Source organism: Pantherophis guttatus, chromosome 1 (assembly GCF_059756535.1).
Source record: "Pantherophis guttatus breed Tessera chromosome 1, ASM5975653v1, whole genome shotgun sequence".
Taxonomy (NCBI): Eukaryota; Metazoa; Chordata; class Lepidosauria; order Squamata; family Colubridae; genus Pantherophis; species Pantherophis guttatus.
In genome coordinates, this window is record NC_142063.1 from 187,277,469 (window position 1) to 187,303,327 (window position 25,859).

General features: G+C 41.9%; 1 protein-coding gene across 2 annotated transcripts in view; it reads left to right on the plus strand.

Annotated features, from left to right (window-relative positions):
- The window catches only part of PTCHD4 (patched domain containing 4), an 81,856-nt gene that overhangs the window by 27,686 nt on the left and 28,311 nt on the right, over positions 1 to 25,859 (plus strand). For both annotated transcript variants that reach the window (XM_034426818.3, XM_034426819.3), the window contains exon 2: positions 11,765 to 12,245. In XM_034426818.3, the coding sequence (XP_034282709.2) occupies positions 11,765 to 12,245 (481 nt within the window). The remainder of the gene's footprint in view (positions 1 to 11,764; positions 12,246 to 25,859) is intronic.

The following is a 25,859-nucleotide window of genomic DNA, read 5'->3' on the forward strand; positions in this document are numbered from 1 at the left end:
CTTCATTGGATCCCTCTGTTTATGCAGCCCAGGACTTTGTTGGCTTTTTTTCACAGCTGTAGCCCACTGCTATCTCATATTTAAATGATTGTCCACTAGGACTCCAAGATCCAAGATCCCTTTCACATTTACTACTATTGAGCCAGGTACCACCTATACCAGTGATGGCTAACCTTTTTGCCATCGCGTGCCAAAAGCAGGGGGATCGCGCGCACGCGTGCCCACATCCATAATTTAATGTGCCCCGCTCCCCTGCGCCTGTGCGCATGACCCCCCCACGCTCCCCACGCTTTTGGCACGTGATGGCATGGTGGTCCCAGTAGGCCCATTTTTCGCCCTCCCTAGGCTCCAGAGGCTTTCTAGGAGCCTGGGGAGGGCGAAAATGGCCTTCCCCTTCCCCTGGAGGCCCTCCGGAGGCTGGCAACAGCCCGTTTGCCAGCTTTTGGTGGGACCGGAAGGCCCGAAAATCAACTGGCCGGCGAATACATGCGCACTGAAGCTGAGCTAGGGCAACACTCATGTGCCCACCAATATGGCTCCGCGTGCCACCTGTGGCATGCGTGCCATAGGTTCGCCATCACAGACCTATACTATACCTGTGCATTTGGTTTTCTTGTCTAAATGCAGAACCTTACTTTTTTCACCATTTTATTATGCAGTTATACTTTTGAACCTCTTAAATTTTAAGTCTAATTGAAAATAATTAGCCATGACTTCAGTTCACACCAATGTGTCTTATATAACCCTAGTATTTCTGTCTCTGCTTTAAACTTAGGAAGCCTTTTCACAAGATCATGTCCTGAATACACATCCACTATCTAGCATTGTCTGTAGGAGCTATTAGGGGATCTAACACATTATAATCTTTCTGAGACATTTAAGTTTTTCTTTTGTTTCTTTGAGCCATTCTTGACTCCTGATGACTGCCCAGACAGGTCCCAGTAGTTTTCTTGGAAATGGTTTGCCCTTGCCTCCTTCTCAGAGCTGAAAGAAAATGAGGGCCATAAGGTCACCCAGACGGCTTCATGCCTAAGGTGGGACTAGAACTCACAGCCTTCTGGCTTCTAGCCTAGTGCCTCAACCACTTACCCAAACCAAATAATTTTTCCTATTACTTGCTTAATATATCTGGCATTTTCTACATGGCACATGCATTTGTGATAGGGTGTCTGGCTATTCATGCTGAGTTTTTCACTCAGAGGCTAAGAACATTCCCACATTTTAAAGCCGTAGTATCTTCCCTTCTAAGGCAGCTCCAGGTAGTGCAATTGTTGCAGGAGGCACCCCAGCGTGTAAAGGGTTCCCATTACTAAGCAGCTATGGGCATACACAGGGAAACTCTGGTTATGGTTCTGCTCACGTCACAACAGAAGTGAGTTTGCTGACTTTCTACTTGGAGACAAGAGAGCATTTGAAAGCTGTGGAGGACAATTCAGGCACAGTGTGCGTGGGGGTGGGGGGGCAGGAGGGAAAGAGGGCACTGACTACACTGCAGTTTGTTCTTTTATCTGAGCTGAGCTGGAACAGCATAGCAAGCAATGGCCAGGAGAAAAAGAACATTTTCCTTAGCAAACTCTAATTTCGGTTCTGGTTGTCTCTACTGCTGCTGGAAAGGAGTACTCCACCGTTCTGTGTCCACCCAAAAGGACCTTGGCTCACTTTTTTCTGAAGAGATTAAGCAAAACAAAATACAATTGAAATTCCTCCTCTTGAAATGGGCTGTGAACTACTATACTCCAGTGTGTGATACACTGACATCATTAAACACTCAATTGAACACCTGTTTCAATTTAATCAGAGCCTATTAATTGGCTATGAAGATCCATGAGGTTTTGAATGTCCTTACGAGTAGCACCTTAATGTTTTTCTAGATGCCCTTCTTTCCTGTAGGGATTGTTGTTTGGCGCTCCTAAAGCTCATCCTTTCATGGCCCCCTTGACTCTTTGCAATATTATTAATCAGAAGTTATGATTGGCTTAGGTCCTAGGACATAGTTGAAAAGTACGAATGAGTCTTTTGTGGCTATCCAGATGTTATGAGATTGTAACTTCAATTGTCCCTCACTTTATAATCCAGGAGTGATGGGGGTTGGAGGGGGTGCAGAAAGAAATATGATTCCAGAAGCAGCACTACTAGCAAAAAACTTTACCTAATTAAGTCAGAAATGGCCAGCCAGATGCCTGCAGTCCTGTTGCAACTCAGAACAAGTAAACTCTAGGAGACTGCAGGAGAAGTCTTTCTGGAACAAACAGGCTAGCAGAGTCTGGCATACTAAAACAGTCTAATTCCAGGAAAGTCTTCCTCAGGTCAATAAGGTTGTTTTTCCCCCTCACTCTCATTTTTTAAAAGCCTGCTTTAGAATTAAAAAGGAAATGAGGAATCTGTCATTTCTTTCCTACATTCTGAAACAGTATATGAAAAGAAAGAGCTAATTTCTTCCATTTCTTTCTCTTTCGTCTTTCCCCCTTGCTACTTGCAACATTACTTATCCTTTCCCATCTCTGTTTCTTCTGCTTGCGGGATAAGCTTCAGTAGTTAACCATTAATTCGCTATTTTGTCAGCCTTCCTCTTTAAAAAAACACTACTGATCTTCTAAATAACTTATCAAAGGGCTCTCTCTTCTTCTGTCAGATTATTCACATCATGCTTCTTAAATGTGGAAAACATGCTAATTTCTGGGCCAGTCTTCTGAACTTCTGCCATCTAATAGCTATAGAACTGTGATGGAAAGTTCTTTTAACTCATCTGGGCTATATTTCTACACACACACACACACACACACACCCCTCACACACATCAATCTCTGCATTCTGGTAGGGTTTATTCTGTAACTCAAAGAAATACTTTATTGACAGGAAGAAATATATGTAAGCCTAAGCAAGTCCAGGCAACATTCTCCCCTACCCACCCAGCTGCAGGAATATATTACAAAAGAGATTGCATTTGATGTAGTAGCTATCTGTTTGCATTCAGCCTTTTTTCCCGCCCTGTGGCCTTCTATATATTACTGATTTGTAATTCACCCAGAGCCTTCTGTTTTGGGCAGAATAGAGAAACTGTTTTGGGCAGAATAGAAAAATACATAGCATATGAGTTTCAGCTTGCGTATTTTTTCTTCTTTCCAAGGTCATTTCAGGGGCTAGAATGTGCCTGAAAAGTGTTTTATATATACACGTAGACAGGGAATAAATACCATAAGTAGGGATTTTTGTTGCTACTTTGGAGGGATTTGAATATGGAATAAAACTTACCCTTGGTTCCCGTTTAAGAAGAGAGTAGAACTTCTCCAAAGTAAACTAGGGTATGTCATGAGATGTTTTCCTAGTAAAATATTCTAAAAGTCATATTGTCTTTCTGTTGGTGGGATGACCCCATAGCTTATTAGAATTTTTCTGGATTCTATTTTAAAATAAATCTGTGCTTAGCAGTTGTTTTCTGTAGAAGAAATACTGGGAATGCAGTGCCATGCTTTTGCCAAGTCTAAAGCTTTTGCTCAGCAAATTGGTCCATTACAAATGTTACATGTGTCTGGGCAAGCATTTCGTTCAAGGGATATGATCAACAGCAAGAGCTTTGCAGCACTATTACCATAATCACAATTGCTCTGCAATTCATGATTTCTACAGCTCCAAAACAAAGGTGTACAAAATATAATCCCACTCAGTTTTTTAGGATTACTGATCCTTTCAAACAAGGAGAGCTTTTTGAGGTTTTGTCCATGTTTGTGTGTGTGTGTATGTATCTATCTGTGTGTGGTTTTCAATGGTATCTTTGAGTACTAAACGTATGAAAGGTTTACATTTCTTCTCCTTCCATTCACACTGCTTTGAGCAATGGTTTAGCTGCCCAAGCAACAATCCCAGATTCTCCTGCAACTGTGCTGTGTGATGATGTTTAATGGAAATATGTATCTAAAATAGTATGTTTTTGGTGGTATCAGTGGAATTTTATGGTGACCCTAAGAAATATTATTGCATTAAAACTGATAACAAGGATTACAACAGTCAGTTCCAGCCTTTGTCCACCTAGACTCCCCGTGAATATTAGCACTGCAACACCCAGCATAATTTGGCCACCATATCTGGTAAACATCAAACTGGGGAAAGTGGTTCTACTCCAAGATTTATTTCTCAGTTTTCATTTACATAACAGAAATTATCTGATTTAGAGAATATTTGACTCCCCTGCCCTAAGTGATAAAACAAAAATAGTACTGATCACAAACTGAGGAAAATAACAAGATTATCGTGCAAATTTTAGGTTCCACTACAAACCTCGGTAATCCTTGAATGTGTGGCCATACACAGCTTTTGGGATGGTAATTGCTCAGCTAGGAGGTAAGGCTGAACATTATGGCTTCTGTTTTCTGCTTTACAGGATTATTAAAAGTTTACCTGGCAGTTCTAGCTCCCCACAAGCAAGGATATTTACATCATTCTTGTACCACATTTGAGATTATTATCATTCAGTAAACATGTTTATAATATTAAAATAATATTAAATCAATTTTAACAATAACCCCAAGTAAATTTAGAAGGAGAGAGAGCCTAAAATAGTAACAGTTCATGGGTGCAAACTCTGTAGGGAACATCACGATGCATGCCTGCTTCCCACCTCCCCACATCATCAGGCCCCTATTCTGAGCTGGGCCACCAAGCCAACTGGTGCCCTCAAGCTCCATCAGAAGTACCATAATGACTTCAGAAATAGAAAACATATCCTGCAGTCCAGATTACTGAGTTTTCTGTGCCAGCACAGTGGCTGCTAGGAAGCAAATCAGTAATCTATAAATCAACCAGAGGTCAAAGGTAAAAGCACGCTCAGGCTCTATCACAGCTAGATGGAATGAAATAGCCTTTGAAAAGGTCCTTCTGCAGTGTCTTTGAAGATAGACCAGAGTCATCCATCCAACAGGCCAGCAGGGATCAAGACTAGTAAACTATCAATCAGGCAACATATTCAAGGGAGAAACAAATGATGAGGTCAGAGGAAATCCAGAGTCCAACACACAATCATATAGAATATTTACCAGCAGCTTTTTTTAGCACCGTTCAAAGAGAAATAATGCAATAAACAGGTTTATAAGTGCATTGCTGAGATCCATCAAATTAGAACTGCAGAGCTTGCTGTCCCATTAGCACTTATATGCCTTTTGGGTAGCCTCTCAGATCTGGGAAGTTTACCCCTCTGGTCTTACATCTTCATTAAATGCCTCTGCTTAGTTCCTGAACCTCTGAGTTACTATCACTGGGAGTGGGTAAGAGAGCCTATGAATCTGTTGCAGAGGTGGGATTCACTTACCTTCCCTACCGGTTTGCAAATGTGAGCACGCGGGAGAGGAAAAAAACCTGAGAGGGTAAAATGATTGGAACCAAATCTCAACCAAGAGGCAGAGGCAAAAGTATTAAGGATACTGTGACAAGAAGCTACAAGGAGATTATGAATAAAATGTAGAGCATAGATGGAGAGCTGGAAAACATGATACAAAGGACAAGGAGTGACCAAGGCGCCTGGGAAGAGGAGGAGCCAATTGAAAGAGTAGATGAAAAAACAGAACAGATAAACCAACAAATAAAACAAGATGACAAGAAGGAGATAACAACAGAAACAATAATGACTGATGAAATAAGCCGAGGGGAGAATGTTTTAAGGGAATAAAAAAAGGAACTAGAGTTGCAGGAAGTCTTTTTTGGAACAGAAATAGGGGCAAAAGTAGATATTTTGAAAATTAGACAATGGAAAAGGGCAGAGAAGGGAGAAATGTTTAAAATGATTGGTCAAGATGTGGAAGCAGATAAAGATCCAAGAAAGAAATATGGGAGGCAAGCTAAGAAATGAACAATTAAAGCTTTAAAGCGGCAAGAGACAATGGATAGAAAGGGAATATTTTTAAATATAATAGTGGCATAACAAGAGGGGAAATCAGAACTTGAACGATGGTATTATTAAGTATGCTTGAATAATATGGTGATTGACATAAAAGTAACATATTGAAATATTGAATAACTAAATAATGAAAAATTATAACTCAACATAAATATATGTACCAGAACTATATAAGCTTGTCAAATGTAGTAAACATGGTGAATATTATCTTATTTGTACTAAAATGTATGACACTCAGGTTCCACACTGTTTACAGATTGATATGTTTGTAAAAAAATAAAAAACGTGGGGGGGGAAACATTCCCTCACTATAGAAGAGATAAAAAAGTCAAAGGGCATCCTGGGACTGAATAGTTCAAGGGGTATGCTCAAGTGGCAATGAATAAAGAAAGAAAGAAAGAAAGAAAACATCACAAGGTAGAGCTTTGAAGCAGAAGTCAGGAGAGCATAAATTGGTTCCTTCTATTTGGAAGTGAGCATATCAGTAGCTCCACTATGACTTAAATGTGGGCCAAATATATTGCAATTTCTCTTCCAAACACTTCAAGAGATGAGGAGGCCTATGTTCAGACTGGCTTCCAACAAGAAGGAAGTGCTAAGCATTTTCAGATGCTAAAGCATGCTCCAGTTTTTCAGAAGCAAACATAAGAGAAAGCAGGTTCAATATAGTTGAGACACCCTAAATTTTCTTCCAGTGTTGCGTCCTCAAAATTAGATGTTTGGCAATAAAACATCTAAAGCTTCCATTTCTGAATTTGTGCATTTTCATCGGCTTCATGAAGATGTGATAGACAGTTCTTCCTTGCCTGAAGGCTGCCCCTCCTTTCTGCCAGTGAATTGCCAAGTTCATCCTCATGCATCTTGACTCAGTAGCACATTTAGAAATTAATTTCTAACAAATATCACACTTTAAAGTGATTAACGGATATTATCAGTGCTATCATGAATTGTTTCTTCTTGTTTCATTACTGAATGCAGTATAACCCTTCCTGGATTATTTTAGAATTGACATGAGATTATATAATGATACAATTGCTATTTGTTATCAATTTACAGCTAAACAATCAGTGGCGTATTAGCTGTTATGAAAATATCCAGTCAACAGTTGTGTGAAACAAAGGCAGACAAGCAAGCAGGCTGACTTACTGATAGACATGTGATTTACAATCTATATTTTTTGCATTCCTTGGATACTCAGCATCTACTAGGAAAAGAAGGTAGTTCTCACTATTGTAGTATTAGCATATTACATTAGTGTTTGAAAGGGATAGATTGAATGACAGGATCGTGAACGGAATGAGTGTATATTGTCTATCTAAAACTTCAGCTTCCTTTCATAGTTGAAAGGATCACACATGAGTCATATGTTGACCAATCCACAGGAACTGGAAGTGAATCCAAAAATGAATTTATATGTTCCTTCCTATAAATACCATGTAATTGTGCAGAAAGAAGTTGTTGACTAACTTTTCAGGCATAGGGTTTCTACTTAAGTATGAGGCCAAGTTTATGTTTTCCAAAAAGTATCTGAGATCAATGGCTAATAATTGCAATACTGTATTTGGCAGTATCTCCATGGATTTCTCTGTGTGGACAACTATATGCATGAAAGTTTTGTGAGGAACAGTTGCCTCTCCCCTCCAACTTTTCTGTTGGCTGCCTTGAAGGGCTGACAACTTGCCTATCCAAATACAGGAGAATGGCAGCAGAATCAAATGATAGTTTCATGCCTTGTAGAGTCACAGATACTAATGGTACTTGCCTATTGTTATAAACAGTATGGTGGAACAGATAAAGCATAATGTAACTCAGCAAAGTAGTTCTCAAAGAAGGTTGTTGCATTGTTTTGTATTCTTAAAAAAATCCAAAAGTCAACACTGTGCATGACTTCTCTGTGAGTTATTTATTAGAAAAATAGTTTAATTAGTTTGGTTTTAAAAAGATATGAATTCCTTAAATTAGGAATTTGGCACGTGGCAACGACCCTGCCTGAGCTGCTTAACGTCATAGCCGAGGTGGCGGTTGATACCCCCAGACTTTTGGTCACGGGGGATTTCAACCTGCCATCCATCGGTGAAACATCTGAGGTGGCTCGGGAGTTCATGGCTTCCATGACGGCCATGGACCTGACTCAGTTAATTCAGGGCCCTACTCACATGGGCGGGCACACTCTGGACTTAGTTTTTATCTCTGGTCAGTGGTTGAGTGGCCTTGATATAGGGGATATAGTCATCGAACCCTTGTCATGGTCTGACCACTCGCTCCTTCGACTTGACTTTCTAACCGCTACACCCCGCCGCAGGGAGGCGGGACCAACTAGGTGGTTCCACCCCAGGCGCCTGATGGATCCTGATAGGTTCCAGATGGAGCTTGGGCCATTTCCTGAGACTCTGGCTCATGACTCGGCTGAAGACCCAGTGGCCGCTGGGACAGTGCGGCCACTGGGGCTTTGGACCGCGTCGTGCCTTTGCGGCCTCTGACCTGGCACCGAACTCACCTAGCTCCTTGGTTCTCCGAGGAGCTGAGGGAGATGAAGTGCCGGAAAAGATGCCTGGAGAGTGGTTGGAGGACCAGCCGTTCCAAATCCGACCGAACACTGGTGAGGTCTCATATTAAGACCTACCTAGTGGTGATAAAAGCGGCAAAATCTAGCTATTTTGCCGCCCTTGTTGTGTCATCAGATAATCGCCCAGCTGCCCTGTTTAGGGTGACCCGCTCCCTCCTCCATCTGGGAGCGCGGGATGATCCCTTGCAGGGTCGAGCTGAGGATTTTGTGCAGTATCTGCATGACAAGATCGCTCAGATTCGGGAAGGCCTGGCCTCTGACTGGGTAAGTCCAGATGAGATGACTGAGGCAGGTCTTGAGAGTGTTATCTGGGAGGAGTTCGATCCTGTGGCTCCCGAGGACGTGGACAGGATTCTGGGACGGCTGAATGCAACCACATGTTTATTGGACCCATGTCCCTCCTGATTGGTGCTGGCCTCCCGGGAGGCTACACGAGGCTGGCTCCAGAGGATTATTAATGCTTCCTTGAGCGAGGGTGTCCTACCGGCCGCCTTGAAAGAAGCGGTGGTGAGGCCCCTCCTCAAGAAGCCCTCTCTGGATCCGGCTGTTTTGACTAACTATCGTCCAGTCTCCAACCTTCGTTCTATTGCGAAGGTTGTTGAGAATGTGGTGGCGCGGCAGCTTCCACAGTACCTGGATGAAGCTGTCTATCTAGATCCGTTCCAGTCCGGCTTCAGGCCTGGGTACAGCACGGAAATGGCATTGGTTGCATTGGTGGATGATCTCTGGAGGGTTCGGGATAGGGCATGCTCCTCTATCCTGGTCCTGTTAGATCTCTCAGTGGCTTTTGATACCATCGACCATGGTATCATGTTGCACCGGTTGGAGGGGTTGGGGGTGGGGGGCACCGTTTTGCGGTGGTTCTCCTCCTACCTCTCTGACCGGTTGCAATCTGTGTTGGCAGGGGGCAGCGGTCGACCCCAAGGCGCCTTGTTGTGGGGTGCCGCAAGGGTCGGTCCTCTCGCCCCTTCTGTTCAACATTTATGTAAAGCCGCTGGGTGAGATCATCCGTGGCTTTGGGGTGGAGTTCCATCAGTATGCTGATGACACTCAGCTGTACATCTCCACCCCAGGCCACCCCAACGATGCCCTTGAAGTGATGTCCCGGTGCCTGGAGGCCGTGCGGGCCTGGATGGGGAGAAACAGGCTCTGACTTAACCCTTCCAAGACCAAGTGGCTGTGGCTTCCGGCGTCCCAATATAGCTAGCTGGTGCCATCGCTGGTTATTGGGGGTGAATCATTGGCCCCCACGGAAAGGGCTCGCAACTTGGGCGTCCTCCTGGATACACGGCTGTCTTTAGAAGAGCATATGACTGCCGTGGCCAGGGGGGCTTTTTATCAGGTCCGCCTGATACGCCAGTTGCGCCCCTTTCTAGATCGGGACTCCCTACGCATGGTCACTCAGGCACTCGTCACTTCCCGCCTGGACTACTGCAATGCTCTCTACATGGGGCTCCCCTTGGGGTGCACCTGGAGGCTCCAGTTGGAACAGAATGCGGCCGCGCGGGGGATTATGGGAGTGACGGGGCACTCCCATGTGACACCTCTCCTGCGTGAGCTGCAATGGCTTCCTGTGGTCTTCCAGGTACGCTTCAAGGTGTTGGTGACCACCTTTAAAGCGCTCCATGGCTTAGGGCCAGGGTATTTACGAGACTGCCTTCTGCCGCCAATAGCCTCCCACCGGCCAGTTCGCTCACACAGAGAGGGCCTTCTCTGGGTGCTGTCGGCCAGACAATGTCAGCTGGCAACCCCCAGGGGGAGAGCCTTCTCTGTGGTGGCACCTGCCCTCTGGAACAACTACCCCCAGAGATACGCACGATACCAGACCTCCGGACTTTTCGTCGGGCCCTGAAAACACATCTATTCCATCTAGCCAGGCTGGCTTGACCCCATCCTTGCGGTTTTAAATTTATAATTTGTTTTAATTGGGTTATTTTAAATTGATGGCCAAAATTATTTAATGTTTTTTAAATTGTTTTTAAATTTTATGTGTTGTGTTTTTACCGTGGCTGTTCACCGCCCTGAGTCCTGTTGGAGAATAAATTAGGAAATTTCACTATTCTGATTTAAATTGGTAGTTTTGCCAACAGCAAGTGTAATATTTTGTACCTGTTTGTCATAGTGACATTCCACATTATAATTACTTTCCAAATCTGAAAATAAGAGCTCTGATTTAGCAATATTTGAATGTCTTATTTAACTTTGACCAAGTACAATTACAAAAAGGAGATTTAGTGTGGCAACTTCATCTTAATAGAGAAGGCTATGCACACATTTGGAGTGAAACCACTATCTATTCTACACAAGTATGTCCCATTGAATTCCATATGGCTTCCTTCCAAATAATTGCATGTAGGACTGAAGCTTTGCTTCAAGATCTATATGTAAATCATGGGATTATTAGGGTTATAAAAAGAATTATTTCACTGTATTACCATTCAGGTCAAGACATAATCAATAATAACCTAATGAACTTGACCATAGAACGACTAGTAGTAATCATTCCAGATCAATTTATTGATTAAATTTATATGCCACAGATCTCCCTGATGAGGTGAGAAATATTTAATTTGGGTATAATTTTTTCTGTTATGATTTCAAATGGTTATTGATGGATTGATAGTAATTGGTCATGCGCTCTGTCCATAATTTCTGTTAACGAAATAACTATTGTGAATGTTGCCTCATGCATAAAGGATCATAACTGATTCCAATTTTGTTTGCACTTTTCTTTAAATCTGTTTGTTCTTATGGAATTAACATTAATTTTTAATGTGATTGAAAAGCAAAACAAATGCATTCTCATTCATTGTTTGGATGTGAAATAACCCAAAATATAAATGGAAGTAAAAACAAATTCAAATCCTTTCATTTCTGCTGTTCATTTGTTCGTCAGGCTGGTCTATTGCCCTCCTTCTTATTGATATAGTATTTTTATAAAGAAAAGGAGGAGGCAGCAAAATTTGTGAATGTTATAGCTTTGTTGGTTCTCCCTGCTAGTTTGCAAGAACATGTAGTTGTTAAATTAATATACACAACACTTTGCTGATTGAATTGGGCTGTCTTGCCATCCTTGCATTTCCTCCAGTTGACCATGGTCCTCCCTGAGGTTTCCGTCTCCCCCAAAGGCCCCTCTCCTTTGTCTTTATGGTCTTCAAACTTTAATTTAAATTGTTTATAATTTTGATCATTGCAGAAAAGCAGGATAGCTTCTAGAAAGCTCTTTGTAGGAGAAATTCAGAAGTGCTGTTATTTGTACCTTAAGAAAAAGCTTCATTCTAACATATATGTCCCTTGGTTTTTCTCCTCAGGATGGGAGAAGCAGCTTTATTGGCCATCAGCTTGGTGGAGTCATGGAACTGCCGAACAGCAAGGACCAAAGGGTCAAGTCAGCCAGAGCTGTCCAAATCACTTACTACCTCCAGACTTACCATTCTGCAGCTCAGGACCTCATTGGTGAGAAGTGGGAGAATGAATTCTGCAAACTGATACACAAGCTGCAGCTCCATCACAAGGATCTACAATTGCATTCTCTGGCCTCCTTTAGTTTGTGGAGGGACTTTCACAAGACCAGCTTCCTAGCCAAGGGCAAGATCTTAGTGAGCCTCATGCTTGTTCTGTTGGTGGCCATCCTCTCCAGCTCCATGAAAGATTGCCTTCGCAGCAAGCCATTTCTTGGGCTCTTGGGAGTACTCACAATCTGTATGTCCAGTGTTACTGCCGCAGGGATATTTTTCATTACTGATGGAAAATATAACTCGACTCTGTTGGGAATCCCTTTCTTCGCAATGGGTAATTATTTATCTTTTTAATAATAAGATTAGTGATGCTGAATGACAAAATTGTAAATGGCTCCTATGTTGTATAAGTACAGGTATCTCTCGACTGATTTACCTGCAGCTTTTAAACCCTAAGCAGTTGTTCCATCTCTTTGTTTTAAAAAAAAGTGGGGGGGGGAACCTGAGAGGGTAAAATGATTGGAATCAAATCTCAACCAAGAGGCAGAGCTTTTATTGATCTCAGTTATAAAATGAAGAAAAAATGTTTTTTTAAAAATTGGAGCGTTGCTGAACTGGTTTTGAAAAAAGTTCAATCAACATCAAGGAAGAGGGCAGGGAGAAGATTAAGACAATTCTAGAAGGTAAAGTGTCCAAACTTGGGACAAAAAGAGTATAATTTGCAAAGGAAGTTAACATTCTAACCACATGCATGTTTGGTGATATAAAGTCTCCTTGTATGAAGTGTGACTTAAGCTTTTGCAATGTGATCATATGTGTGTTTACTCATAAATAAAGTACAGGTATTCTAACAACAGTTCATTTAGTGACCATTCAAAGTTACAACAGCACTGAAAGAAGTGATTTATGACCGTTTTTCACACTATTGCAGCATTCCCATAGTCACATGATCAAAATTGAGACCCTTGGCAATTGACTCCTATTTATGACAGTCGCAGTATCCCGGGGTAATGTGATCACCTTTTGCGACCTTCTGACAAGCTAAGTCAATGGGGGACTTAACAACTGTGTTACTAATTTAACAACTGCAGTGATTCCTTTCACAACTGTGGCAAGAAAGGTCGTAAAATGGAGCAAAACTCATTGAAGAACTGTCTCACTTAGCAACAGAAATTTGGGGCTCAATTGTGGTCGTAAGTTGAAGGCTACCTGTACAAAGCACTCCAAATAAATTACATTTAGGACTACTGTACAACTGTGGAAATGTTCTCTCTCTCTCCCCCTGTCCTTCCCTCCCTCCTTCCCTCCCTCTCTCTCTCTCTCTCTCTCTCTCTCTCTCTCTCTCTCTCTCACACACACACACACACACACACACACAGAGAGAGAGAGAGAAGCTGATCCTTTGGCCATAATGAGATTTTGCTTTTATTAAATATTCTCAACATAATTAAACATCAGATATTTCCCAGGATTTTTTTTCAACTGGGACATGATACATTTTCCATAATCTCTAGCTTTCTGAACTTGAGGTAATTGCCAGGATGTTTCCAATAAGTTATTATGATGCCATTTATTTCAATTAAATAACAAATATCATGAAACCATCCTACATTTGAAGCAAATAACATGTATTTGGGCAAGTTTAAATGAATGGACTGACATGATCAGCAGATCAAAACTGCAGCTATGGCCAAAGGATTAGATTTCTGTCAGTCTGCCTTTAGATTGAAATAACTGATCTTATTCTATAGAGATGGAATGTATTTGGCCTTTAAGTGTTCTATTCTATTTTCGATAGGAATACACTTTCCATTTGATTTTCAGGTCCTTCTCATTTAATTATAAATGGCACCTTTATAGATCACCATGAGCAAAGAAGACTATTTCCCCTTTTTAGAAATGTGTTGGAATCTATTGCCAATGGGGACGAAAATCCAATTTTGAGACAGGTATCTTTCTCTTCAAAATTGTTAACAGAATTTCCATGTAACTAGAGAAAGAAGGAGAGCCAGTTTGGTGAACTGGTGAAGGTGCTGGCTTAGAGACCAGGAGACTATGAGTTCTAATTCTGCCTTAGGCATGAAAGCCAGCTGGGCGACCTCCAGCCTGTCACTTTCTCTTTCCCCGAGGAATTAGGCAAGGGCAAAGACCTCCAAAAATCTTGCTAAGAAAATTGCAGAACTAGTCAATTGCCACAATTCAGCACTAACATAAACACTCACTCACTCACACACAAACAAACAAATGAAATAAAACTACAGGGCAAATATTTCTGAATTATTGTAAGATAAATTTGCACAGCAGTCAAAATTGCTATATTCTTGCTACAGTAGTTAAAAGCTCTTTGCTGTGCATATATAAATTTTTTCATTATTTAGGATATTCAGAGATATGAATACATCCAGCTTTCTATATTTAAGGAACTGTAAAATGGTTTAAGAAAACCGTCACTCCTTGTATCTGAAATATAGCAATGCATACCACATCAAGCATCAGCTCATTAAGGTTGAAAGGACCATGCTTCATGGCAGAGATGAGCTGGTGTGATCTATATATCATCCTTAATAGGACAGTGCCAAACTGAATTCTGAATACTTTCAAATGCTAGCAATACTAGGTGAATTGTGATCAGTTCTTTCATCATGGAAATAATGGCTCCCATTCCAGAAAAACAAAGTATATTAATTTATTGTTTACTCCTTTTAAACATTTGTTTTTAAGGCCGTATTTTGTTTGGCAATTTATAAAACAGTGATGCATAATTAAAATAAAAAACCCAAGCATTTAAAACAATCGCTCAAGCTCTCTGTCAAATCTTAATTGCTAATTAGTGTTGTCTTAAACAATAGGTCCATGATGGCGAACCCATGGCACACGTGCCATCGCCCCAGCCCAGTTCCATTGCGTTTCTCTGTTTCTCACCGTTGTTTGCAGGGGGAAAAAAGTTTGTAGGACTAAAAAAAAAAATTCACTCAATCAATTCCAGCTTCTCATGAAAGAAAAAAATCTCATGAAGTTGGAATTGATTGAGTGAACTTTTTCACTCGCGCACTTCACAATGGGGGAGACTGGGTCCCTTCCTCCTGAAGTCCATTACGACGCGGAGCCACAATGTGACCATGCGTCATCTCGGCTCGTTCTGGCCAACCGGATGTCAGTTGCTTTTCCTGCACAGCTGCCTGTGTTGGGATGCCCTGCCTCCCCGCTGGCTAGCTGAGCTTCAGCGCACTGCTCCTGGGCTCATCAGCCTATGGACATCAGATTCCCACTACCCAGCACCAGTTCAAGGGTTCCTTCCCCCCACCAGAGAGGGAAAAACAGAGAGAGAAAGAGAGAGGGAGGGAAAGAGAGGGGGGAAGAGGGGGGAGAGAAGGAAAGAAAGAGAGGGAGGGAAAGAGAGAGAGAGAGAAACAAAGAGAGAGATAAACAGAGAGAGGGAGGGAGGGAGGGAGGGAGAGAAACAGAGAGAGGGAGGGAGAGAAAGAGAGAGAGAGATTGAGAGAGAGGGAGAGATTAAATCCTACCTTTAATCCAGCAGTGAAATCCCCCCCCCCCCGTTTCTATCCAGCTCGCTGAACTGGTAGCGCCAGCAGCGGGAGGCTCCAGCCACCCGCCGGGACATCATTAGGTCCCATTTTTTTTACCATCTATGTGGTAAAAACACACAGCATGTGTTATCAAGCGTGTGCATGCATAGCACGCATGTGCTCGCGCACACTCCCATACCCGAACCGGTAGTGAAGGTAAGTGAATTTACCGCTGCTTTAATCAGCTGGGTGTCCCAGCAAAATTGCTAGGATGGGTGGGAGATTTCTCTCTTTTTCCCTGTTTCACACAAACCCTGCTGCTTTATTTTGGCTCTTGCCCTAAAGATTCTATCATATTTTAAAAGAACATCTAGTGAATTATAGATTATGCAGTTCTGAACATGTCAGAAGAAAATGCTCCCCTTGTACGAAGCTATTTTGGCCACAGGTCCACATGATATCTTGTGCTACTTGGAGATAAACTTTCAAGCAAGGATATAAAAGGTGAGCTTCTGACGTGGCTACTCCCCATGTACCCATAGCATGCAGTGATATTTGAAGAGTCTGATTGTTTCTAGATCAGTGAAATGATAAGAATCACATAGAAGAAAGTAGATAACACCCATGTGATTCTGTAGGCTAGGAAAGAGAGAAGTAGTTTCATTTGAGATCTAGGGGCATCTGAAAAAAATCTCGTTTGAAATAGTTGAACTACTTTCTACCTGTAAATCAGTAATACGATTAAAATGACATTAAGGAGCTTTCTGTGTGATACCTTCATTTTTCATCCCTGATCCTTACTATGTAGGGAGGATGTCTTTCTAAAACTGACATTTCATGCCTTGGAATTCAGCCTGTTTCCATATAGAAGTGGCAGCAAAAGTGAAGAATTTTATATTTCTGTTCTGCTGTTAATTAAATCAAAAAATATCCTCCATGAAACATGATGCTAGGTAATATCATTCATAGTGATGATGTAATTATCTATAGCATTTTAAAAAATGCTGTCTTTTTTATTTTTATTTTTTCTAGACGAGCCAAAATGTCACTTACCTCGCTTTTAGGTTAGTGCACAAAACAATCAACTTGTGCATGTCTAAACTGAGGTTATGCATGAGCCACAGCAGATCTAGAACAAGAATGCCCTGAATAATTAAGGCTTATAAAAACCTCTTTCATCTCTTCCTCCTCCTCTCTTATGCTAGTTCCAAAGGGTTTATGCAATTTAGGAGAGTAGGAGAACATGTAGAAGTGTTTTCAGCTCCTCAGCAGAACATTAATTTCCACTGAGTGTAATAGGATCCTTAGTCCAAACAAGTCTGTCTGACTGAAAAAACAATAGCAATAGCTTCATGCTCCAGAAGAGATGCTGGGATCTGCAGTCTAGTTGATTGCTTCTGGAGAAAAGATGTTCTGTAGGAAAGGCAGGCAAGTGCTTTGAGCCCCTGTATTTTGCATCTATTTCCTTGTATCTCAAAACAATGAACTTGCTGCATATCTTCATATACTAATCTGAGTGCTACATTTCCTCCCATCCTCCCAAGTGCATTCCCAATAACTAATATTATTTAGACTGTATAACAGCACAGAACTCCCCCAAAAAAGTGCTCCCCCCACAAAAATGCAACTGGACTTTCTTTTTTTCCTTGAAGACGTTTGCTTCCAAGAAGCTTCTTGGATGAAAAGCGAAACATCTTCAAGCAAAAAGCAATGTCCGCTTGCCTTTTGGGGGAAAAAAACCACCACTTTTGGGACAACCATCACCTGGGTGACTGAGAATCTCTATAGGCAACAGAACAGCATGCAATCTGTCTGCCTAATGAGGGTATAATGGTGGACATGACTTTACTTCAGTTGGCAGGTTAATTTTAAATGCTTATCAAATCAGTAAACAAAATATTTTTATTTTGCTTTTTAAAATGCTATACAACCATTAAAATGCTTTACAAAATTTGTTTAGTGTTACAAGTTCACTGAAAAAAAGTGACTTATGACTGTTTTCACGCTTACGACCATTACAGCATTTCTATGGTCATGTGATCAAATTTGAATGCTTGGCAACTGGTTCATATTTATAATGGTTGCAGTGTCCTGGGGTCATGTGATCACTTTTTGCAAGCGTCTGACAAGCAAAGTCAATGGGAAGCCAGATTCACTTAATAACCGTGTTACTAACTAAACAACTGCAATGATTCACTTAACAACTGTGGCAAGAAAGATCATAAAATGGGGCAAAATTCACTTAAGAACTGTCTCACTTAGCAACAGAAATTTTGAACTCAATTGTGGTCGTAAATTGAAGACCACTGTTTCGTGATCCTAGATCAAACCTTGGGTTCAAAATGAAACAGGAAGTCTCTTCCGCCAACAAATAACCATCTCCATTGATTCTTTTTATACTAATAAAGGAGAATATTTGTAGCTCAGGGTTGATTTGACTTGGTGCTCTCTGAGCTTTTTTTTCTTTCTTGCAGGTATAAATAGGTATAAATAAATAAATTAGGTAATAAAATCTTATCAAAATTTCCCTGAGCCAGCCCATCCTCCAGCAGCAGAATAAACTGCAAGGGAGCTCAGGGCCCAGTCATAAGAAATCCCTTGCTCCTGGAAAGACGGGGAAGAAGCAGCAATCCCACCTTGGCCCACGCCAGCTCCTTGCAGTTGCCCATGCCGGGATTGCTGCAGAGAGTCTCCCCCTTCGGGGTCTTTTTGGGCAGGTTGGAGGGAGGAAGAAATTCCAACTTGGGGTCTGCTTCAGCCTGGTGCAGGGCTTTGGGCGAAGGCTGAAGGCTGAAGGGAAGTGCCGCTGGTGGCAAAGAGCTGGAGGGCCTTGTTCCAATGGGACTGCATCATGGCCTGGAACTGGCTGACCATCTCAGCCCACTGAGCCTCCAGGTGCTGGTACCTGGCCTTGCACTCCCGCAGGTCTGCCCTCTGCTTAAAAGCCTATGCTTGAAGTCCTCAGTGAGGTGCTTCTGCTGAGCCTCCTTCTTGATCAGATCCAATTTGAACTGAGCCAGCTGTTTTGCCAACTCTTTCTCGTGGTGGCTGCTTAACTCCAACAACTGCTTCCTGTTGGGGCTCTTAGGAGCCCAGGCGGAGAGGTGAGGAGTGGCTGGGAGGGGAGGGGCAAGTAGAGGGGCACCCCTTGACGTGAGTGACATTGAGTTGGCCACCTAGCCACGCCAACCCAGCCGGTCATTAGGCAGATCATATTAGTGGTCTGTGGGATTTAAAATTATGAATTTAGTGGTCCCTGAGTGTTGTGGCCCGTCAGCGGCCTGTGCAGTTAGTAGCTGATTCCAACAGCGAGGAGGCTGGTGTGGTGCTGTGCCAGCAGCATGTGCAGTTGGCACTCGAGTCAGACAATGAGGAGGCTGGAGAAGATGTGGTGCCAGAGGCGGGGATTCAGCCAGGGCCTTCAGAACCTCCAGAAGCTCCTATAAGTGAAGCGGAAGAAGAGGAGGAGCCTCTTCCCGATGCACGAGCGCACAGAGCTGCGAAAAGGCAGGAGTGGCTCCTCAGGAGGAGGTCTCCTCGAGAGTAAGGCTTAGGGCTAATTGGCCACTCCTCTAGCCTATTTAAGGAAGGACGACGACTGATGCAATTTGCAGGAAACAACTTCGTTCACATTCCTTTGCGTCTTGATTCCAGAAAACGTTTGATTCAGCTCTTGTTTCTCTCTTATCAGTTTTTCTGTAAATTGCTTCTGGGCATTCTGCCAACCACAGTAAGATTACAGTTATCTGAAATATTGTGCCTCAGAATTGAGTTATTATTCTTTGGATTCTTGTCAGCTGTTAATGAAGTTAAATTAACAGCATTTGTTCAGAAAAGACTGATTTAAATTAGTAAACTTAGGTTTGTACGGACTTTGTGTGTGCTGCGTTCTTTGCGGTCTGTAGCTGGGGCAAAACACTGAGGTCCGAAAGTTTGGTGACCCCTGCTCTAAAGACATTCACAGAGTTATTTTATTTATTTATTTATTATCGGACTTATATGCCGCCCTTTCTCCACAAGGACTCAGGGCGGCTCACAGCAATAAACAACAAGTCCAATTAAAATTAACAATAAAAACTAAAATTCCCATTAAAACCCCATTCAGTCCAGGCCAGCTTGGCGAAACAGCCATGTTTTAAGGTCATGGCAGAAGGAGCAAAGGTCGGGGGCTCCAAGGGGAGCTGATTCCAGAGGGTAGGTGCGCCCACAGAGAAGGCTCGCTCCCTAGGGGCCTCAGCCGACATTGTTTGGCCGACGGGACCCCAAGTAGGCCCTCTCTATGTGAGCGCATGGGGCGATGGGAAGCTGTTGCTGGCCGCAGGTAATCCGCCAAATACCCCGAGCCTAAGCCATGTAGGGCTTTATAGATAATCACCAGCATCTTGTTGTCCCTAAGCCACTCCTGTATTGTTTTGGCTGTGTGCTTAGGATCTTTGTCATGTTGAAAAGTGACACTTCGGCCCAGTCTGAGGTCCTGAGCACTGTAGAATAGGTTTTCATTGAGGATATCCCAGTACTTTGCTCCATTCATCTTTCTCTCAACCTTGACCATCTCCCAGTCCCTGCTGCCAAAAAACACCCCCTGCTGCCACCATCATGCTTCACTGTTGGGATCATATTGAGCAGGTGATGAGCGGTTCCTCCAGACATAACATTTAGAATTAGGCCAACCAGTTCAATCTTGGCATCATCAGACCAAATAATCCTATTCCTCACTCTTGAGTGTCCTTCAGGTGCTTTTTCGCAAACTCCAAGCAGGCTTTCATGTATTTTGCACTGAAGAGAGGCTTCTGTTTAACCACTCTGCCATAAAGCTCAGATCAGTGAAGGGCTGCAGTGATGGTGGTCCTTCTGGAACTCTGTCCCATCTCCACACGGGATCTCTGGAGCTTAATTGGAGTGACCATTGGGTTCTTGGTCACCTCTCTCACTAAGGCATTTCTCCCCCAATTGTTCAGTTTGACCAGGTGACCAGCTCTTGGAAGAGTCTTGGCTGTGCCAGGCTTCTTCCATTTGAGAATTATGGAGGCCACTGGGCTCTTAGGAGTTCAGCAGAAATTTTATTGTAGCCTTCCCCCGATCTGTACCTTGCAATAATCCTGTCTCTGAACTCTTCTATAGAGAGGTGTGTGCCTTTTCAAATCATGTCCAATCAATTTAATTTACAACAGATCGACTCCAGTCAAGGTATAGAAATATATCAGCAACAATCAACCTGATGTTGTGACCCAGGCTCACGTAGTTGATATTAAATGCAAAACGGTTCCAAAAAAACAAACAGATTTTATTAAAACAGCTGAGAATTAACTCATTCTCAGTGTATTCTAAATTAAATGAAAGCAAAAACCTTAAAACACCAGTCTTTAGTTTATCTCTGACCTTGGGATAATTAAGCAAACTGCCAAAGGCTTTTCTTGGCAACAGTTCAGGAATAGAAGAAATAACTACAGCCAAACAAGAAGCAATTCTCTCAACGGTTGTTTTCCGGCAAAGAGGCCAAGAGCCGTTGCTGACCTTTTAAGCCATATGGGAGGGGCCAATCATCTCTTGGCCCTACTTCCGAGTTGTTGTCTCTGCTTTAGCTGTTCTTGTCTTCTGGCAACTCTTCTCATGCGTGCACTAGGAACAGGCTCCTCCTGTTCCTCTGCCTCTCTACTGTCAGCCTCTGGAGACTCCGAAGTCCGCACATCCTCCGCAGGCTGCTGGCGGATCACAACACATGAGCTAAATTTCAAGTGTTGTTGCAAAGGGTCTAAATACTTATGCCAATATGTTTCAGTTTTTTTTAAAATAAATTTACAGACATTTTTAACTTTGTCATTATCGGGTACTGAGTGTAGATTAATAAGAAAAAAATGAATTTCAACAACTGTAGAATCAGGCTGCAGCATAACAAAATTCACAAAAGTGAAGTGGGTCTGAATACTTTCTCAATACACTGTATATATTTTGGTTATATATCAGAAAACAGATGATGCACAAACCAAAACGTAGGTAATGTTTTGCCACCATATATCTATCATTGCTTTCACTTAAATTTGATATTTGATGCTGGGCAAAAAATGTAGCTTTAGCTCTTAACATAGGGTTATTATTCTCCCCCGCCCTATCTTTATTGGGTAATTCACCGATCTGTGGGCCACAGCAGATGTCCAAGCAGGGATGGGCTGCTGGGAGTTTGCAGGGGTTCAGGAGAACCTCTAGCTAAGATTCTGTGCAGTTCGGAGAACCCCCAAATCCCATTCTTGGCTGGCCCCACCCACCCAGCCCTGCCCCTCCCAGGACTCCCCAAGCGGCTCATTTTGGATGCAAGGGTGTGCACGGAGGCTTGGGGAGGGTGAAAAACGGGCCTACCGGAAGTTCAGGAAGGTTGGAAATGCGCTCGTTTCTGGCCTCCAGAGGGCCTCTGGAGCCTGGGGAGGCCGTTTTCGCCCTCCCAATGGCTCGAGGAAAGCCTCTGGAGCTTGGGGAGGCCAAAAACGCCTCCCTGCCAAGATGCAGGAAGCCGACTAGGCGATGCCCACCATGGCCATGCCCACCCAGCAACCGGGCAGAGAACCCCTTGCTAAATTTTTTGAAGCCCACCCCTGTGTCCAAGCACCCAATTAACAGTTCTCAATGCTGCCAGAATATGCCAGTGAAGTTTGTTGGCAAAATGACTTGGTTTTGGTGGTACAATTTTTTATCCCCCCCCCTCTTAAAGGGTGAAAATAGAATGGGGTGGGATCTATCTCACCTCTGAAATTACACCAGTAAAATCAGATTATTTTATTGACAATTAAATTTTTTGGATATTAAATTAATATAATTTAAGGCCATGGGAGGAGGCTTTTTAAGGATTGAAAAGAAAGTAGTTTGCCTTCAGTTCATATTTCTGACCCTTCTCCAAATCTCTGAGAAAAAGGCTTTGAAACACAACCCCACCTTTCCTATGACATCGGTCCTTTTGATGACAGAATGCTTTTTATTCAATTCAATTGATTGGGGGGGTGAATTGTGACGCCCACCCCACCCTAAACTTTGGGAGAGCTGCCACTTCTGTTTCAGAGGTAGACATTACATTCAGTCCTAGCTGGTCTAAACCATTAGAGACGATACACTTTAAAAACACAATGATGACTGCCCTCTTCATGTGGTGCTCTATAGCACACATTGAACATCTGCATTTCAGTATCAAGCTCTTGCTTCTACAGGGACATTTAAATACCTCAGGCCACATCTGCTCAATGTCACTTTGGATAAGCTCAGGAGCTGTCTGATGTCACAATGTCAGTTGTTTTGGAGCTCTGGGTCAATTTATTTTTGACATCTCTGCTGAATCTGAAACTGTAGTAAAGGTGATCTTTTCTTTTGAATTGCTGTGGCTCTACAAACTTTGTGGGAAGCTTAGTTTTTTAATAGTGGGAACACTTGCCTCCTCTACTTTCCCAGCATCTGTGGTTATTGCTCTTCTTCTCCCATAGAGATTTAGCCTCTTGCTTTTACAGTCTGCCTATACAGGGTTTTTAGGGGTAGGTGGGTTTTGAACTTAGGTTTCTCTTCCAGCCACCATAGTGGCATGAAACTATGGATAGAAATACTGGGAAAAGTACTAGATTATAAACTTGCTGGCAGACTATATCACACTGGGGCTTTTAGATGCAACACAGAAAAATAGCATTTTGGCAGATAGGAATGTTTCCTTCATAACAAAACGGCTGAGCTTTTTCTTTTTTTGCTAGTGATCAAATACATGCAACTATGAGACAGTCATGCTCATCCTCCAATTGATTAACATGAGAATACCAAAACATGTCATCCTTCAGTGTCTTTACTACACACGGTTCAAGGAACAGGACACTAATTGAATAACATTTTTGTATTCTTGTATTAGACAACTAGAGGGTGAGCACTGATGGGCTAATCATTTTTGCTGCTGTTACACATTTTGAGGTTGGCAGAAAATGATCTTGGATTGTTTCATATTATTATGTAACAGTTTAAGAGAAAAAAAATTGAGGCATAGAATTATGCACAAATAATAGAGAATATTTCTACTTCATAATAAAATATATCTAATACAGTTTATGAAGAAAAGTATTAGTTTGCAAGACTAGTTGTTTCTTTCAGTCATATGCTTTTGTGTTAGGACCTTAGATTACATTATAGCTGCTACTGATTATTAATACAGAGAATAAAGAATACTCACATAAAGATTAAGAGATAAGAACAACAAATTGCAATTATTGAATGAATGACTTTTGCTACATTAAATGGAAGAGATTATTTCTTGTTCTTTAGTTTCTGAAGAGTTTTTTTTTTAAAAAAAAGAGTATTATTAAATAAAAGCCATTGAGAGAGTCAGCAAAAGTCAAGGATTTAGAAAAAATGTAAAATGGAGGAAAAATGCTAAAGAAAACCTTGGCGGGAAATGTAGGAAACAGCCAAACAGGGCAGAAGCTTGTAATTTGATAGGAAATTACTATCATACTTCCAACATTTTCTTCATTTGCATTTCTTTGGATTTTGAAGTTCTGAATCGTCCTTGGGAGACAAGGTCATGTTTCATTTACTGTTACCTGGAAAGAATACATTATGTCAGATGAATTGCCCATCAGCAAAAATGCTTAATTCCTGTAATGGTATTTGGGAATGACCTTGGCAGACTGAACAAAGAGATGCTGCCTAGGGAACAGTCAGATCAGGGACAGCAGAGCCCACAGCTCCCTAATGGTCAGATCTAGAGGCTTGGGAGGGGGAGGGGGAAGGGGAGGGACCCTCCCTAAATTATCTGGCTGTAAAGGAGATGGTGGGAGAACTGTACTTTGAGTCTTGCAAGATTGATGTCAGCCTTACCTTACCAGATACAGGATACATGGCCAGAGAAGCTAATTCCACTTTATTTTAAAGCTACATTAATAGAATGTAGCTTTAGTGAAATTGTAGTGAAAGTACAATTTCCACTTACCATTACAATTCTAGCAAAGTCATTATTTTGTTTAATGGGGCTGTGAATTGTAGACTGTTCCTCAAAAAACAAAGAAAGTAACAATCCCTCTGAATCACAAATTGCTGTTGTTTTTTTGTTTCCATAAATTTATCTGTTTTTGATAATTGCCGTCAGTCTATTTCTCTTTTTCGTTTGTGAAAAATTACCCATGTCTCGGTCCTGGACTATGAATATGCAATTGCATGCATTGCACATAATGTTTTCTGTTGATATATATATTTAGTTTATATATTTACAATAAAATTACTTAATTTTAGTAATTGGAATTTCCCTTGCCTTTTGTAAGCAAATAGACCATTTTGATTCAGTTGTCATTTTACAATGATAGTGGCCTGTAATTTGTGACTCAATGTCAGTAGCATATCTAAAGTCTGTTCCTGTTTACCTTCAGAATTTTCTGAATAATGCAGGCTATTCCTTATGTGCTCCTCCAGACTGCTTTCTTTTACAGACCATTGCAAATGTTGTGGTATGTCTGTCAAGGCAACCCAACTAGGACATTGTTGAGCATTCAAGCAGGGATACTTATAATAGTGAACATTCTCAAGACTAGGACTCTTCCTTCTAGGCATTTGTCTTCATTTTGCAAGCAGCTCTCACCATTTTCACTCCTACTGAGACCATCAGTGCCTTCCCCAATATGAATGATATTCTAACTCTACTGTCTTCTAATGAGATAAAAACCTAGTGGTTAAAATTCATACTCATCACTGAACTATTAAATACTGTCAACTAAAATAAACTTATTTCAGTCAATGGTGTTGCAAAGTCCCATTTAGAAGTTGATACAATTTAAGAATTTGTTGTCAATAATGGTTAAATTAGTTTTGTCACTAATAATGATAATGAGGGTTATTGGTAATCAGTTAGAGATACCATATCAAGAAAGTGTGTACCGTATTTTCCGGCGTATAAGACGACTGGGCGTATAAGACGACCCCCAACTTTTCCTGTTAAAATATAGGGTTTGGGCTATACTCGCCATATAAGACTACCCCTCTTCCAATGCACACCAAATAAAAATTAAAAAACATCAACTGGCTCACCTACAATGTAAAAGCAGCTGTGCTATACCCAAAATGGCCCCTGTAACAAGCAGGAACCTCACACAGCCACAAAAAGCCCCCCCAAAAAACTTTCACACTCTAAACACACACAACACAACACAACTGGCTCACTCACAATGTAAAAGCAGCTGTGCTCGACCCAAAATGGCCCCTGCAACAAGCAGGAACCTCACACAGCCACAAAAAGTCCAAAAAACCAACTTTCACACTTTACACACACAAAATTCCACATACAGCTTTGTGAGATTTTGTGTGTTTGTGTAGTTGGAGTGAAACACTACAGAAACACACTAAATCTCAGAAAGCTGCACAAATATTGTTTTATTTTATTTTATTTTTATTTTTATATGAAAGCTAAATTTAAA